Consider the following 17,593-nt stretch of genomic DNA (forward strand, 5'->3'; position numbering starts at 1 on the left):
TTTATATACTTTATGTATGTTACAGTTCAGATAAGGCTTACTTTTCAAAAATCTGTGCAGTAGGGCAACTTTGAAAAAAATTACCATTAGAAAAACATGCTTTTCTGAAGTTTTAGAATATTAATATTGCTTTTAAATTTTGAAAAATTGAACAGTTCCTGTGTTTTCTTCTTGAAGGTAATAAACCTTTCTCTCAGAGCTACTGTTAATAGGGATTGCTTACTTATAATGGCATAAAAAGTGCTTCTCTGTAGTCTCATAGGTTTATCATTTTTCCTACTTTTTTTCTCAGCTTTGTAGTACTTTTATTGGCTTCAAGAAGAACGTGTGTTTACTAGGTAATTAGAGAAATCATGATGCTCAAGTTGCTTATAATAATTTCTGCAAGTCTGTAGGATTCTACTGGCCAAAGCAATGGCTATTTCCTGGGTTTTAAAGAGGAGAGATATAGCTTTGAAAAATAATAATATTAAAAATAATTAAGGAAGTATTTTCATAATCTGCTTCTGAAGATTGAACAAAAATATTCCACAGTATTCCTCCAGAAGTTTTCTTTACATCTGAGGAGTCAGAGGAACACAAGATTTTGTTACTTCTCCCAATTATCCTTTTCCTATTGTCTTTGTGTGTGTGTGTGTATTTTTCACACAGACAGGAAATGTAAAAGCTTTCATTGATTTTCAGAAATGGAGTGCTGAGTGACTCTCAAATTGTTTCATGTGGCAGTGATCCGAATAAAAGATAGATGGTAAAAATTATACTTACTGGTATTATGACAGTAATACAAATTGGAATCTTTAATACCAAAAAAAATTTTCCTAGATTGAAGAAGAAGCAAATGGAGATGTTTTTGATATAGAAATTGGTGTATCAGATCCCGAGAAAGTTGGTGAGTTAAAACTTATTATATTTTGTACTTGGTTCTTTTTGATAATTAACTTGGTTGTTAATGTGCTGTTTTTCTTAATTACATGCATTGTTACAATATTAAAACAGTGCTTCTAAGTTTTAAACTTGTGGCAGTTTGGTGGTTTGTTTTTTCTCCCAGCTTTATTGAGAAATAATTGACACAAATTGTGTGTATTTAGGATGTACACACATCGCAATTATAATGTGATAGCTTAATATTTTATGAAATGATTACCACAATCAAGTTAATATATTACCTCACATAGTTACCTTGTGTGTTAAGCTTACGAGTTTTAAGAGCTTGGCTTTTCTTATAGGTGATGGCATGAATGCTTACATGGCTTATAGAGTAACGACAAAGGTAAGCCTTTTGCTCCTCTAAAAAAATACTGAGCCCTCACTGTGTAGTTTGAGGATACTACAGTGGTTAAAGTGTACATGATCACTGTCTTTACAAGGTTATTATCCAGTAAAAGTTGCATATAAATAGTCACAGTGAGTCCTGAGCGGTTTGGTAGGTAGAGTGTTCTGGGAGGCTCTGCAGGAAGGGATCTAAGCTAGGCAGAGTAGAAGTGTTGCGGGTGGGAGAGGGGGCAAAGGGATTTGCTTGTGTAAAAGCCAGAAAGAAGAAAACATTGTGCTTTCCAGGACCTGCCGGAAGTGGTGCCAGATTAAATTGTTTGGCAGTAAGCCTGCCTTTATTATGAACAGTCACATTCGAAATTGTATGATGGAGAACCACTGAAGTTCAAACAAGAGTGTGGCTCAATGAGATTTTTGTTCTAGAAAGCTCTCTCTGACTCAGTTTGGATTGGGAGGATAAAAGTGTCAGAGAACTTCCCTGGTGGTGCACTGGTTAAGACTCTGTGCTTCTGCTGCTGGGGAGTGTGTGAGTTCAGTCCATTGTCAGGGAACTAAGATTCCTCGTGCTGCACAGTGCGGCCAAAACAAAAAGAAAGGTCAGGATCTCTAGTTGAGGCAGTTGCGACTCTTAAAGGGATTGTAGACCTTCAAATCTCAAAGACAGGGGGTCTGCAGCAGTCCTACTGTGAGAAGTGATACTTAATACTAAGGAATTGGTTCTGGGGATGAGTGAAGAAAATGGTTTCTTGAGTTATACAGGACGTGTGATCAGTAGAGCTTGGATGTAAGAAGTCAGGAAGGAGGGAAACCTGAGTCTTTGTCTAGAGGAACTCTGTGGTTGTTGGAATGATCTTGGAGAAAAGGCAATACAAAGGGAGGAACCAATATGGAGTGAAATTTGTTAATTCATTAAACAGACACTTATTGATATACCTTGGAGTCAGGCTGTCTTCCAAAGGCTAGAATATAATAGTAAACAATACAGAGGAGTTCCCTTCACTTTTCCAGCAGGGGAAAATATGGTGAAATTGAGGTGGCAGTGCAATTTAAGTGGAGGTTTTCCCTTGGACTGTATATTAGACTGAAGCTCAGTGGGGATCTAGGCTAGAGGTAAAGATCAGAAGTTAAGAATCATTAGCATAAATACAGGTAGAGTTGGTGAGATGAGTTAAGTGTAGAATAAAGCAGGTGTTTTCTGTTAAAAAAAAAAAAAACAGCAACAACTATGATTTGGGGTTTTTCCAGTTGTTAGAAATTTTTGTTTCACATTGGTTAGCTACTCTACATTTTTTTTTGCCATGTAGACCTCTGTGTGTGTGTATGCATATTCACAGTTATGTATTACATTAACTTAAATAACTGTTCAGTATTCAAAATTTGAAATACCTCTTCTTCACTTGTAGACTTCTCTTTCCATGTTCAGTAAAAGTGAATTTTCAGTTAAAAGAAGATTTAGTGACTTTCTCGGTTTGCATAGCAAGTTAGCAAGCAAGTATTTACACGTTGGTTATATTGTGCCACCAGCACCAGAAAAGAGTATAGTAGGTAAGTATGAATCTTTAAAAATTGACTTTTGTTACTGGTACTAGTACATTCAGTTTTAACTGTATGGATTTGTGTATTTCATGATCATTCACTATCATGACATATCAATGTCTTAACAGATACTGAATTTATTTATTTTTTTTTATAAATACCATACAAGCTTTTATTTTTTTGAATTTTTTCTAACTTTGTGAGACACTTTTCATCAAAAATAACCCTGGCTTTATGTTATTGACATTGCCTCCAAAAAAGTCTTTCATGACTCCAATAATTCTAGTTTAAATATCTATTAAGTAAAGTATTACAGTATTTCTTAAAGGAAGAGAGGAGTCACTCCAAACATCTCTCTCAGTCTCTCTTCAGTGACTTTCAGGTTTTTATTTATTTATTTATTAAATATATTTATTTTAATTGGAGGCTAATTACTTTACAATATTGTATTGGTTTTGCCATACATTGACATGAATCCACCATGGGTGTACATGTGTTCCCCATCCTGAACCCACCCCCTCCCTCCCCATCCCATCCCTCTGGGTCTTCCCAGTGCACCAGCCCCGAGCACCCTGTCTCATGCATTGAACCTAGACAGGTGATTCTTTTCACATATGATGATATACATGTTTCAGTGCCATTCTCCCATATCATCCTGCCCTCGCCTTCTCCCAGAATCCAAAAGACTGTTCAATACATCTCTGTCTCTTTTGCTGTCTTGCATACAGGGTTATCGTTACCATCTTTCTAAATTCCATATATATGCGTTAGTATACTGTATTGGTGTTTTTCTTTCTGGCTTACTTCACTCTGTATAATAGCTCCAGCTTCATCCACCTCATTAGAACTGATTCAAATGAATTCTTTTTAATGACTGAGTAATATTCCATTGTATATATGTACCACAGCTTTCTTATCCATTCGTCTGCTGATGGGCATCTAGGTTGCTTCCATGTCCTGGCTATTTTAAACAGTGCTGTGATGAACATTGGGGTACACATGTCTCTTAAGAGATACTGAATTTAAATATTCTATTTGTGATAGTCATTTATCAACTGAAGAGTATGTAGCTAAAAATTTTATTTCTAATACCTAAGGATTTTGATTTATACAATGTGATGATGTTAAATATTAAGTTGGAATTTAGCAAGATGAAAGCAATTAAAAACGCTTTTAGGGTTATTAGAGTACCTTATCGGAGAAGGCAATGGCACCCCATTCCAGTACTCTTGCCTGGAGAATCCCATGGATGGAGGAGCCTGGTAGGCTGCAGTCCATGGGGTTGCTGAGAGTTGGACACGACTGAACGACTTCACTTTCATTTTTCACTTTCATGCATTGGAGAAGGAAATGGCAACCCACTCCAGTGTTCTTGCCTGGAGAATCCCAGGGACGGGAGAGCCTGGTGGGCTGCTGTCTGTGGGGTCGCACAGAGTCGGACACGACTGAAGCGACTTAGCAGTAGCAGTAGCAGAGTACCTTATTACTGAGTAACATTCAGAGAATATTTAATATTATTAGCATATTAACATTTTTCTGAGAACTTGGAGATGTTCTGTGCTCAGCTATACATTGTACAGAAAGATTTGATCTAGCCTTGCTCACACAGGAGCTATTTAAACTCATTTTATTTTATTACATACCTCAATTTAACATTGAAAAACATTTCACTTTTATAGGTAATAAAGCCTTAGTTAAGAATATGCAGAATATTACAAAAGAGGAAAACCTCTAATAGTCCCACCATTAAAATTTTGTAGTATTTTTTCCACTCTTTCTTTTCAGTCATAGATTTTTGGTGTTCTCTCAGGAGAAGTTGAGTGCACATCCTCCTTCTCCGTCATCTTGAAGATGGTCATAGGTTTTTATTTAAATCAATTTTTTATATACATAAGATTGTTATTAAATATATTTGAAATAAGTTTTACTCTAAGTTACTGTTTTTACCTCTTTAAACATTTGACTTGAAAAGCAGCTTTATCTGTATCTTTTATGATTTTGAAACCTTGATTATATTCAAAAACATTTTTATATTCTTGCTCTTTTTTAAAATTCAAAGATCTAGTATAGTTTTTCAGTTTTTTGGTCTCAAGACCCCTTGTATATTCAGATTTATTCAAGGGCCTTAAAGAGCTTTTGCTTTTAGAGCTGCATCTCTTGATACTGACATGTGAGAATTTTTAAATTGTGTTTATTAATTGACTTAAAAATAATAAACTCATAACCTGTTATTACCAAATAAGGTTTTTGTGAAAAACTATTTTTGTAAAACAAAAAAATAATGATAAGAATGGCTTTCAGTTTTTGTTTTTTACAGTTTTGCAAAATCCCTTTAATTTCTGGCTTATTATAAAATAGCTTTATTTTTACATCTGCTTCTGCACTCTGTCTTTTGTAATACAACACATCATATAACTTTAGGAAAGCTCCACTGAGTTCTCGTGAAAGAATGAGAGTGAAAAATACAAAAATAACAGCGTGGTGTATTATGAAGATAGATTTTTGTACACATCCCCTGCCACTCCTCAAAAAGGTCTCAGAATGCTTCCAGATACTCTAACCGTGCTTTGTGAACTGCTAGTCTAGTTAATAATTTTATTTCTCTAAACTGTTGCAGTGGTATCCTTTGGCCTTCCATTATCTGTGTAGTGAACTTGTTTCATTTATCATAAGTTATTTATTATTAATATCCTTTTTTCTTTAGCTTTAAGTTGTACAACTGTTTTTAATATATCAAAAGAGGAAAAACAAAATAATTTTTCTCATTTTGATGACTAGATACACTAGTCTTTAAACATTGAGCCAGGAAAAAAAAATTTAAAAATTCAATTTTTACGCCAAGTTTATTGTGTTTCAAACTAATATTTTTCTCTAATAATCTTCAACCTTCCACCAATTATTAGATTAAAAGGATTGAAAAGATAGGGAGAATTTGAGGCAACCATATAAAATGCAGTTTAAAAAAGATATAAAGAGATTAGCAGGAAAAATAAATGTAGTTAAATAAAAGATAAAGTCAAGTTAGTTTCCTCTAAATGTGTGCATAAAGTCTGAGCAATTATTAAAGGTGGATAACAAGTTGTTCTGTGACGTTCTTGGCAGAAAATCAAGTAGAGAAGGAGTCATTTTAAAAACTTCATGTTGTCCATCAGTTTTTAAAAATGAATACATTAACTAAGAAAAAATTTGCACATGACTTTATTTTTTAAATTCAAATAGGTTCTGTGAAAGAACTCATTATTTCAGCTGTTATAAAGCCAAGTATGATTAATAAACAAGAACATGTTCTTAAAATCTGTGGCAGAGGAAATACTTAGCATATTCACAGATTACACTTATTTTTCTAATATCAAAAGTAAAGACTTTTAATTATTGCTCATAAGAGATAAAAATATCAAGTGAGCTTAAACTCATGAATTTGAACTCCATTATGCATATTGCAGTGCAGACACATTTTAATTTACCAGGAGTATAATATATATCAAATAAAATGAGGATTCCAAACTGGAAAACTGTAGACATAGCTCAACCTCTGCTTTTAGCTGTACTCTTTTATAGCTTACATTAAAAGTACTTGCCAAGTATATATATTAATCTGTCAAACGTATGATACTAGTTATAATTTTTGGCACTTTTTTGTCAAATTCAGATATATTTTAAATTATTCAGAAAGTGAAAGTGTTAATTACTCAGTTGCATCTAACTCTGTGACCCCGTGAGCTGTGTAGCCTGCCAGACTCCTGTCCGTGAAATTCTCCAGAGAAGAATACTGGCCTGGGTAGCCATTCCCTTCTCCAGGGGACCTTCCTGACCTAGGGATTGAACCTGAGTTTCCTGCATTGCAGGAAATTTACCATCTTTACCATCTCTGAGGCACCAGGGAAGCCAAATTATGCAGAAATTATTTTAAAAAAATGTTTCTCAGTAGTAGAAAATCATGAATCTCATTCAATTTTTTCAAAGGCATGACCAAGGTCAAGGTGGGTAAAGAAGATTCATCATCCACAGAATTTGTAGAAAAACGGAGAGCAGCTCTTGAAAGGTAATTCTAATCAGCTATGTTTATTACTCATATGTTTTTACTTCAGTAATATAAGTTTGATTCCACTAAGTGGCACAAGTATATTATTAAGTATGGAAATTCTGAAGTACCACTCAGTTACTCTTAAGAGTGCTGTGAGCTTTTTTAAAGAAAATTGGTTCATTACAAAATATGGTACTGTATACTTGTTCCATTTCTATTAATTCTCATAACAAAGTGATACTTGTTTTCATCTACATTAATTTTCCTTTTGAATAGTGATATTGAAATATTATTAAATGCAATGAAAACTTAGGTTTGTGCTCCCTCCTTCAGTTCTTTATAGTTGATTGTGACTTGAGTGTACAAAAGTGTTAGTCAATGCTTGAACTGACTGTATAGTTAAAGGCTGATAGATATGTATACTGTACCTTCTTTTATACTTCTTGACCTGACACATTTCTTATAGCTTTGAAGACTTGTGTTCATTGTGGCCAGCTCAAAAAGCAATGGATGGGAGGAATCTACTCCCAGAATCTTAACACCTCTTCCTTTCTATGCTGAAAATATGAGAAGACAAGTTCAAAACTATCTTAAAGTTCAACTTATAGTTGGTAATTATGTAGATTTAAAATACTTGCTACTTTCATAGTTTTTTGGTTTCTAATTTTAATCAAATTTATTTGTTTTATTTTCTCTCTCGACTTAAAATTAGTGGTTAGAGTAGATAAGGACAGTTTTTAGGAAATAGAATATATATCTACTGGGTATATATTAGTTTTTAAAACTCTTTTTGACATAACATAGTTCTGGGTTTTAGTAATTATTTCAATTTTAAGAAAATGCCACAGTAAAGTCAGGTTTGAAAACAATTCATAATAAGAAGAGCTAGTGTGCAACTTAAAGTCTTATGTTAGAGAAGACTTAAAAGATGAGATTATGTCTGTGAGACTAGCAGTCACTCTGGAAAAAGATGGAAATTGCATCAATAGAAGTTTAATTTCAGCATTAGAATTGATTCTGTTGTGAAAGAAGTCATAGACTGAGTATGTTTAAGAATAAAGATAGATAATGTACTGCCTTGGTTTCACTTAGTTCTTCATGAAAGTATAACCATGACCTTTTGAGAAGCCTTTCCAGTCCTGTTTTCCTGTGAGTAAATTTGAAATATTTTGGATGACATCCTTGATAAGAAACTTAATGAAGATTTATTGTACCAAGGACATATTTGATTCTCCACTCACCTTTTCTTTTAACTTGAATGCATTGTGTAGTACTTAAACCGTACCTTCATTCACTATGTAACACTGAGGAGAGTTTTAAGGAAGTATTGAAGCTTGACCTAGTGTATTTGTGAAGATAGTTTCTTGACTAGTAAATACTATTTGTTAAATACTATTAGTACCTTAGTAGAATTTGAAGTAGTGAAAAAGCATATTATGAGTTCATTCTACATTAGAGAAGATAGCTAAAGAAAATACAGGTGTAAACATACAGAAGCAGAGGAACTGGAATGATTTTTATTGTGAGTTTTCTGTGGCATTTCTTAAAATTTAAACATTTAGGCATTTCTGTGGGATACATGACCTAGTTGGATCTGGCAGGTCAAGGATGTATTTCTTCATATACGCTCTAGTAGTCATTTACATAATTATTTGTTGAACTTTGAGAATCCAGATGACTGTCTTGAGCAAAAAGACTAATATCTGGTATTAAAATATGGGAAGAGAAAGGGAGTGGTTAAGAACCCAAACATTCCTCCTGTGCCACATTCAGTAAGCGGAAACTTACATCTTCTAAGGATCCTAAAGATAGCTCACTTGGTTTTTCTTATGAGTGCTTCATGTGTTACCTTACGAGCATATTGAGTTTGTTTTATAGTATTGATATACTTCTGTAAATATAAACTGAGAAATGTAAAGTAGCTTTTAGAATCCTTTCTCTGTTGAAACCTGCACTCCATTATGCATTGCACACTATTTGTGAGGTCTTGGACCAATTATTTAACCTAATTCATTGTTCCTTATCTCTAAAAATGTAATTGTATCTTAATAAGTACCTGAAAACCCAGCTGGCAAAGCTTCAACAGTTAGTGTAGATTGATTAATCCACTGATATCAGAAGGTTTGGAGATAGGCAGATTTTAATATTATCAAATTCATCAGGAAATCCTGTTGTTTCCTTTTGATATCTGGACAACAGTTTTTTCATTTGTTCACTCCTAGTTGAAACGTCTGAATTAACTTCAGTAGACTCCAAGTTGATCTCCCTGTTTCCATCCTCGTACCTCTACTCTTTTAAAACATGAATCAGCCCCACTCATACACGCACCTCATTTCACTCAATAAAAGCCACAATCCTTATAATGACCTATAAAATCTTCCATGACATGCACTGCTCACTCTGTTACGTACTTGATCTCATATCTTCCTTGATCACTTTGCTCTAGGCCACACTCACCTTTTTTGCTGCTCCTCAAAGATCCCAGGTATTTTCTCACCTGGGTTTTCACTCCCCTACCGTCTGTAGCACTTCCTTTAAAGCTTTTGCTCTTGGGGTATCTGCATGGCTAATTCCATTACCTATTTAAAATTCAGGCATTCATGTATCACCTTTTCTGACCTATTCTATTTAAATTGGCATCAACCACTGATCCCATCGGGCTTCCCTAGTAGCTCAGTTGGTAGAGAACCCACCTGCAGTGCTGGAGACCCTGGTTCGATCCCTGGATTGGGAAGATCCCCTGGAGAAGGGATAGGCTACCCACTCCAGTATTCTGGCCTGGAGGATTCCGTGGACTGTATAGTCCATAGGGTTGCAAAGAGTCGGACACGACTGAGCAACTTTCACTTTCACGGATCCCATTTACTTGTCCTTTCATTTCTCAACAGCATTTGCCATCTTACCTCATACTACATAATTTTTATGATTTGCTGTCTGTCTTCTTTTTCTGATATTAAAGCTTCAGTAGGAAAGGAATCTTGTTCTCTTTTGTTCCTTGATACATTCTGAGTACTCAGAACAGTAACTGATGTATCAAGATATGTTCCTTGAAGGAACAAATGAATGTCATCAGAGACCCAGGTTCTTTGTGCCTTTGTGGTTTGTCTTTGTTAGCACATTTGTTTGAGTCTAAAGCAAGAGAAATAACTTTAACTCTGTTTCTCTCAAGCATTTTGTATAACCTGCTTTATCTGTTTTGGTAAGTAAGTAGAAATTTGAAAGCAACCCCATGGACTATAGCCCTCCAGGCTTCTCTGTCCATGGAATTCTCCAGGCAAGAATGCTGGAGTGTGGGCCATTTCCTCCTCCGGGGGATCTTCAAGACCCAGGCATCAAACCAGGTCTCCTGCATTGCAGGCAGATTCTTTACCATCTCAGCCACTAGGGAAGCAGTTGAAAGCCCTTAGTGATTGTAAATATACTGATCCTTAGCACAAATCTTAAGAACTAACTCTGATCACTTCTTGTAGAGTCTGATACTTACTTTTCATCAGTTCCAAGCATCTTTCATTTATGTGTTCCTTCAGTGTTCGTTCTTCTCCCAGTACCTCTTTTCATTTTATTTCCTACATTCGTTTTTGCTCTTTATCTTTCTTCTACACATCTATAACCTTCTCTGACCTTAATTCTGAATTGGTGTGTAGTTACAAATGGTTAATCAACTAAAAATCCGTTTTATGTTTCTTTTCTTAATTTTAACATTATGTAAGTTTAATGCCTTTTTAAAGTGATTAATTACTCTTTATTTTCATGTAACCCCTAAGAAAGTTTTACTGTCTTTTTCTAGAACGTAATTTTTCAACGTTGATTCCTCAAAATGCTAGTATGTTTTAAGATGAAAAAAGAAATCTACTGTCTGAGGTTTATTAATGTAGGCTTTATCAAGTTAAACCAAATCTTTTTCCTGCAGTACTTCTCACAGCATTTAATATGCTGCTGTTCACTATGAATCTTAAAGGAATATGTATGTAATATATTTCACACTTTGTTGGTTATAGAAACACTCTTTTTCTTGGAATATTGCATGAGACTAGTATTCTCACTTAATAGAACTCACTCAAAAATTGTCACTAGAACTCATTTTAAAAAGTTATTTTAGAATATAAGTACTATTTCCATTTAGGTTTGAAGTACTGCAATTTTTCTTGAAGGTTGTGTACTAGATGTTTTGTCTTCCGTGCTTGTTCATTTTATGAATGTCTTAAGTGCTTGCTATTTACCAGCTGTTGTGTGCACTCAAATGAGCAACTTGTGCAAACTGCTTTTAAACAGCACACAGTCGTAAACAACTTAATAACTCAGCTAGAGTAGTACCAGAGAACTTCAGTGTTAAAATTGTTTAAGTAAAATTCCAGTGGAAAAATATCACCATTTCTCAAACTTACAGGATTAGTGTTCCTACTGTACTTTTTTTTTTAGTTTTATAAACTAAGCAGCAAATAAATATTTTTTAAAACCAGTGTAGATTGTATTGTACGTATCTATTAAATACCACTTCTATTATAATGACCTCTTATGTGAGCTGATGACTTAACATGAAGTTTAATATGGTGAGTATTCGGGAATACATGTAACTCCATGGCTGATTCATGTCAATGTATGACAAAACCCACTTCAATATTGTAAAGTAATTAGCCTCCAACTAATAAAAATAAATGAAAAATAAATAAATAAAAGCATCCAAAAAAAATATGGTATTTTATTTAAATATGTAAAAATAGAAGTTAACGTTTGAGCTTTTTTTTTTTCCCCCAGAAACTCTTAGGCATATTCTATAATCTGTTCTGAATAAATAGAATAAAGGCATATTAACTGTTAGGCAACTTATTATAATTGAAACATTACTGTATGTAATTATTAATCTAGGGAAAGATCAATTTTTAAAAAATGGGATTAGATAAGTAGCAGTGATTCAAATAGTGGAGTTTTTTTTCTTATGAAAGAAAGATTGGTAATTTATTATGAATGACAGGGTTTGACCTTTTCTCATAAAGGAAAATTACTAAAGTAAACTGATAGTGATTTAATAGTGATGTTTCTCTTTACCTTTTATTTTATGTGATGTTGTATAAGGAAAACATCAAAAATAGCAAAACCTTGGAAATAGAAATATTGAAAAAAATTTAGTCCTTGTCAAATGAGGATGAAAACTGATTTGATTATTTAAATCTACTGCCAAGGGGGGAAAAATTGGTAGGCTGTTCTCCATTTTGGTAATGATGGCAATTAAAAAAAATAGTTTGGACTAATTAGTAATATATATATTACTAGAATATATATAATAGTGACTGGGGACATACTGACCTGCCAAAAGATAAGAGTTGTTTGATGAAGTTACATATGTACCCTAACTCTAATACTTTGCAGTGAGAAGTTTGGTAAGTAATTTAACCTCTCCCCATTCCTACCCCTACCCCCTACCATGCCTCTTTTTACATAATTATGAATTTTCAAAAGATGAATGCAAAGCTTTTTAATTATTAAATTACTGTAAAATTCTACATAATTAGAGTGAAAGCAAACTGATAGGAAGCAAACAGAAGGCATCTTTTTAAAATTTTTAAATATTCTTTTGTTGAAATAAGATTTAAAATAAGATGCTACTGATAAATAAAAGCATTTTATTCTTAAATCTAGGTATCTTCAAAGAACAGTAAAGCATCCAACTTTACTACAGGATCCTGATTTAAGGCAGTTCTTAGAAAGTTCGGAGGTACCATTTCTACTTTAAATTTTTATATGTAAATGTTCTCATTTTTTATTATCAGTGTAGTAATTTATATAAGTATAGGTGTTCAGCAAACAGCTGCATTAATAAATGGATTAAAACAATGTGGGTTTTTTTTTGCTTAGTGCTTTAATTACTTAACTAAATTCATAGCAATATCATAATATCTTCTTCATATCAATAATTGTAGGATGATTATTCCCTTTCTTGAAATATATTAAAACCAGATTTAAAAGAAAAGCTTACAAATAGTCTAATTCTGAATACCCTAAGTCATTGCTTAGGCATTGTGTTGAAATAAGTTTATTCCGACCTCATTTTAGAGATAGTTGAATGTGGGTTTGTATGTCTACATTCTAATAGTCTTATTAAGGTTTTGAAATGGAAATGTGTGATTTGAAAGAACTTTAATTATAACCATGCTGATCTTTATATTTGGCACATTTTGTCCTCTAATTGTTACCGTATGAGATTTTTTAATCTACTTGAACTTCAGAATTGTTAAAAAAAAAAAAAAAAAAAATCCAAATCGCACAGCCCTGACTAAGCATAAGGAGATTTTTCTCAAGACTTGCTCCTTTTCTCCTTTTAAACAGTTTATATCTGCTAGCAAACAGGTGGCCAGTGTTAAGGTGCTTGGCAATTTCTTAATATATTTTGACAAACAGAGTGTTGTTCCATCTAAATGTAAACGTGCAGAAGAAAAACAAATGGAAAGTCTATTTTTTAAGTTTTCCTTTGAGAATGTACAAGTAGTGTATTTGAGAAATTAGATCTCACTATTGAAATGTATGAGAGTGAAGAAAATACAACCTCCTTTTTTTCTTTTCTTTTTTTTCGGGGGTGTTATGTGGGAGCTGTCCCTTTTGTGGCCAGTTAAACCTCTAGGCTTTTAACCGGTTTGTTTGCCCTTATTTGTCATTCAATTCCAGCTGCCTAGAGCAGTTAATACACAGGCTCTGAGTGGAGCAGGAATATTGAGGATGGTGAACAAGGCTGCCGACGCTGTCAACAAAATGACAATCAAGATGAATGAATCGGATGCAGTAAGAGCTGATTTTTCGACTTGAATAATGAGATGAATTAATGAGCCCAACAATTGCATTTTAAAGCTGTACAAGTAGAAAATAGGATATTAATTTGCTTATTGAGTTTAGTTCTCAGCACATCAGTTGACCACCATGGTTATACATGGTTAATTCGTTGCCTTAAAACAAGGAATGTAGCTTGCTATTGGTAACCTAATTTACACTGGTTTGTTCTGGCTAAATTAGCTCCATTTTTCATTTTTTCTTAGTGGTTTGAAGAAAAGCAGCAGCAATTTGAAAATCTGGATCAGCAACTTAGGAAACTTCATGCCAGTGTTGAAGCCTTGGTCTGTCATAGAAAAGGTTTGTCTTGTTATTTATATGTTTAACACTGTAAGTTAATTCAGATATTTTATTAAGTTTTATTAAAATTGATTATTTTAAAGTTGTGAAATGAATAGTTTTAAGAGGATGTTTTCTATTTCAACTTTGTTACTTAATATTTTTTGTTGTATTTTAATCTTCTAGTTTAGAAGGAGAAAAATCTTAGGTGTGTAAAAGTATATTTTGAATTTTAGATTAAAACTGCTTGATTATTAACTCTTTGTTAAACTTATACTGAATAAATGAAGATGTCTTATTGATAACTCTTAATAATTAAAGAATAAAATTCAAAAATTGATATTTGAAATGTGTCTTTAAAATGTAGTTTTGTGCCTATATTTCCTAAAGAACTGTGAAGCATTTGCTTTATTTTTCAACCACAATATTTAAAAACCCAGAAAGGGGAGTGTTTAAAATTCATGAAAAAATTGAGTTCTAATTTTTTATTCCATTGTGAGGTGTTTTTGGTTTTGTTTTATTTTTAAAGAATACATGACTTCTAGAACTATCTTTTTGAAACACTTAGTAATTATCTTTCTAGAACACTTTCTAAACCACTTAGTAAATAATTTATTACTTGTAAGTGCCATTATCAGTAATACATTGCAAAAAAAAAAAGCAATTACAAAAATCTACTAATATATTTCTTATTGAAAGTGGTTTATAACAGTTTTTGCTATTTATATCCTCTCTTAGGGAACATTTTATGGTTCTTTAAGAGAACTTTACAAAATGCAGAGGAACAGAGCAAATCCAGGCAAAATAATCGTTAGTTCTTGACATCTGTTTTTCTGTTTGATGTGTTTAAAATGATCACATTCAAAAATTCTTAATATATCACTAAGCATTGGTGTTGCACACAAAGAAAAAAAGAATAGGATTTATGTGAATTATATATACAGTTTTGCCCTGCTTTCTTCCTGTGAGCTAAATAATAATCTCATAAGAATTGTTATTTTCAATGATAAATACATGTTTAAAGGCCATATAATGTAATACAAATCAATTGTGAGTGTTCCCAGTGCTTTCCATATAAAAATATTTATTTTTTGTCTTTTTTAGGACTATACAGAGAAGCACTTAGGAGGAGAATGGGAAGGGAGATTATTATATTAAATTTTTAAACATAGTTTATGCAGTGTACTTTTAAATTTTCAGTAGAGCTCTGAACAGTTGACACTTACATGCCCAAGGCATTTTAATGACTTTTTTTATGTTATTATTTTAAAATATTTTTTTATTTTTTAATTGGAGCTTTACAGTGTTATTTTAAAATACTTGAGCAGTTTGTAAATAGATAAAATTTAAAGAGAATATAAAATATCAATGCAATATTTAAGAACTTCACTAGTGAACACTAAATGAATACTTTTCTATTTCAGAACTTTCAGCCAACACAGCTGCCTTTGCTAAAAGTGCTGCCATGTTAGGTAATTCTGAAGATCATACTGCTCTATCTAGAGCTTTGTCTCAGCTTGCAGAGGTTGAGGAGAAGATAGACCAGTTACATCAAGAACAAGCTTTTGCTGATTTTTATGTGTTTTCAGAACTACTTAGTGACTACATTCGTCTTATTGCTGCAGTGAAAGTAAGCCTTATTTTGTAATCTTCCTTGAATTTTTCATACTTCAGTGTTTTGCTTATAAGAAGAATATGGTTTCCTATTAGGCATGCATTTAAATTTGTAAATTACATACTACACTAGTATCTATAAAATGATTTCAAGATGATTATTCCTAACTTAATATTCTCTTCCCCATGACTTAGTACCATAGACAGAATTGATGTTTTTTAAGGGATCCAAGGGTGCCAAATACGGTAAAACCAGTACATACATACTTACATATTCACATATAGAAGTTTGCAGCTAACTGATAGCATTAGTTTACTCTTTCTGGCATGAGCTGAAGCTACCGGCTGGACTCTGTTCTCATTAGTAAAGTTACAGCAAGTCAGACAAAACCAGAACTGACCGACTATTGCATGAATATACTTAACAGTGACTTTAGCGTGAGTTTAGACTATAAGAAAATATTTTGTGTGGTCACCGTGTGTTTATAGATGACATGGGACTAGATTAGATGAAGAACTGTGTTTTCAAGTTGTAATGTCTAAGGATGAGCAGTCTTAAGTTTCTGAATAACTGGGAAAGTAATCCTGTTAACTAATAAAAATTAGTCTTTTACAGATATCTCGGGTATTCAGGTAATTGACCTGTTACTTTGTCTGTTACATATTTTGGAATGTACTTTTTAAGATCTGATGGTTTCTTTAAAGTATTGTTATGAACATTAGTTATCATGGAATAAGGGGAACTGGAAGTTTACTTTGAATTCAAACATCTAGAAAGTTAATGTAACCTTGTTCCTTCCTTTCTTACACAAAATTTTTTCATCTTAAGTCTGATCAAATTGGTATTCATCTATAATCAGAACATTGATGCATTTCATCTTTTAGATGATTCTGTTCTCAGGCTAGTGACAGTTACTGCTAGAGGGTTCTTAGCACTTCATAGAGGCTCCTTCTTAGGTTTTGGTTTTGCTAAATTACCAATTTTGTTTGTATTTACTCTTAGATGTCACTCTTTATATTCCTGGTGGTTAATTTTTCTTTTCAGTTATTTAAAGATGTTAATATAGACAGTTATCAGAGTATACTTCATTTTAGCTAGGCAACTTGTGATACACAGAAGTCCAGTTTATAGATAATGGTTCTTGTTTCTCTGCCACCTACTCTCACCTCATTCCAAAACTCCCACTAGCATGAGAGCTGTTGTTAAAAAGAATAACACCTCCAGAAAAAACCTGTGGGTTCAAAAAGGGACACTTGGCACTGTCTATTATGAGAGGTAGTACATGCTGACAAGAGCTACCTGGGAGAAGACTCCCTCTCAGTGTTCGTCTGTGTGATGGATGCTCATCCTTCAAAAACAGCTTTTCTCATACTGCCTCTGCCTTCTTACTGCATTTTTGCATCTCATGAAGTTACAGTTATATTCACATCCCAGAATGTTTCCTGCAGAACGCTTACACTGAAATATGTACCACAGTCAACTAAGTCTTTGAGATAATGTTTGTGATATCCATGTCTTGTGGATTCAGTGTGGGCATTTAATAAATCTCAGGACTGTCTAGTAGTAAAAAATGAAATAGACATTTAACTTTGTTTAATCCGGAGGCTTTCAAATTCATATGAATAGGAATTCTTTTCCACTTAATGTCCTTTCACATATATGGAACACCCTTTGGGAAATACTAAATTAGTATGGTCTGTGGTCAAGTTATACGTTAAGATACATTAAGCTGTTTCAGATTGATTTTCTACTGAAACCTAGCCCAACTCAATTTCATAACGTAGTTGAGAAATTATGAATGACATAATTTTTTTGGTAATTTTTATGATCTTTATCTTTTGTTTTTAAATTTAAACTAATTCATTTGTATTTCAATAAGTAATACGTGCATAAAATAATTCTAGCAGCCCTAAAACGTAAATTTCTTTTCTACCTAAGACCTCTAATCTCTCTTCCCTCAGTCAAATACTGTGAGGTGTCTTTACAGAATTAGCCATGCATGTATATGAAACTGATTTTCTTTTTTTTCCTTCTATCTCTTTTTCTCA

General features: G+C 33.1%; 1 protein-coding gene across 1 annotated transcript in view; it reads left to right on the forward strand.

Annotated features, from left to right (window-relative positions):
• The window catches only part of SNX2 (sorting nexin 2), a 58,122-nt gene that overhangs the window by 33,411 nt on the left and 7,118 nt on the right, over window positions 1–17,593 (forward strand). Inside the window, exons 4-11 of the mRNA XM_043465901.1 lie at window positions 823–889; window positions 1,227–1,270; window positions 2,676–2,817; window positions 6,772–6,850; window positions 12,470–12,545; window positions 13,493–13,606; window positions 13,858–13,951; window positions 15,355–15,560. Of these exons, the coding sequence (XP_043321836.1) occupies window positions 823–889; window positions 1,227–1,270; window positions 2,676–2,817; window positions 6,772–6,850; window positions 12,470–12,545; window positions 13,493–13,606; window positions 13,858–13,951; window positions 15,355–15,560 (822 nt within the window). The remainder of the gene's footprint in view (window positions 1–822; window positions 890–1,226; window positions 1,271–2,675; window positions 2,818–6,771; window positions 6,851–12,469; window positions 12,546–13,492; window positions 13,607–13,857; window positions 13,952–15,354; window positions 15,561–17,593) is intronic.

This window comes from Cervus canadensis, chromosome 4 (genome assembly GCF_019320065.1).
Source record: "Cervus canadensis isolate Bull #8, Minnesota chromosome 4, ASM1932006v1, whole genome shotgun sequence".
NCBI classification, from domain to species: domain Eukaryota; kingdom Metazoa; phylum Chordata; class Mammalia; order Artiodactyla; family Cervidae; genus Cervus; species Cervus canadensis.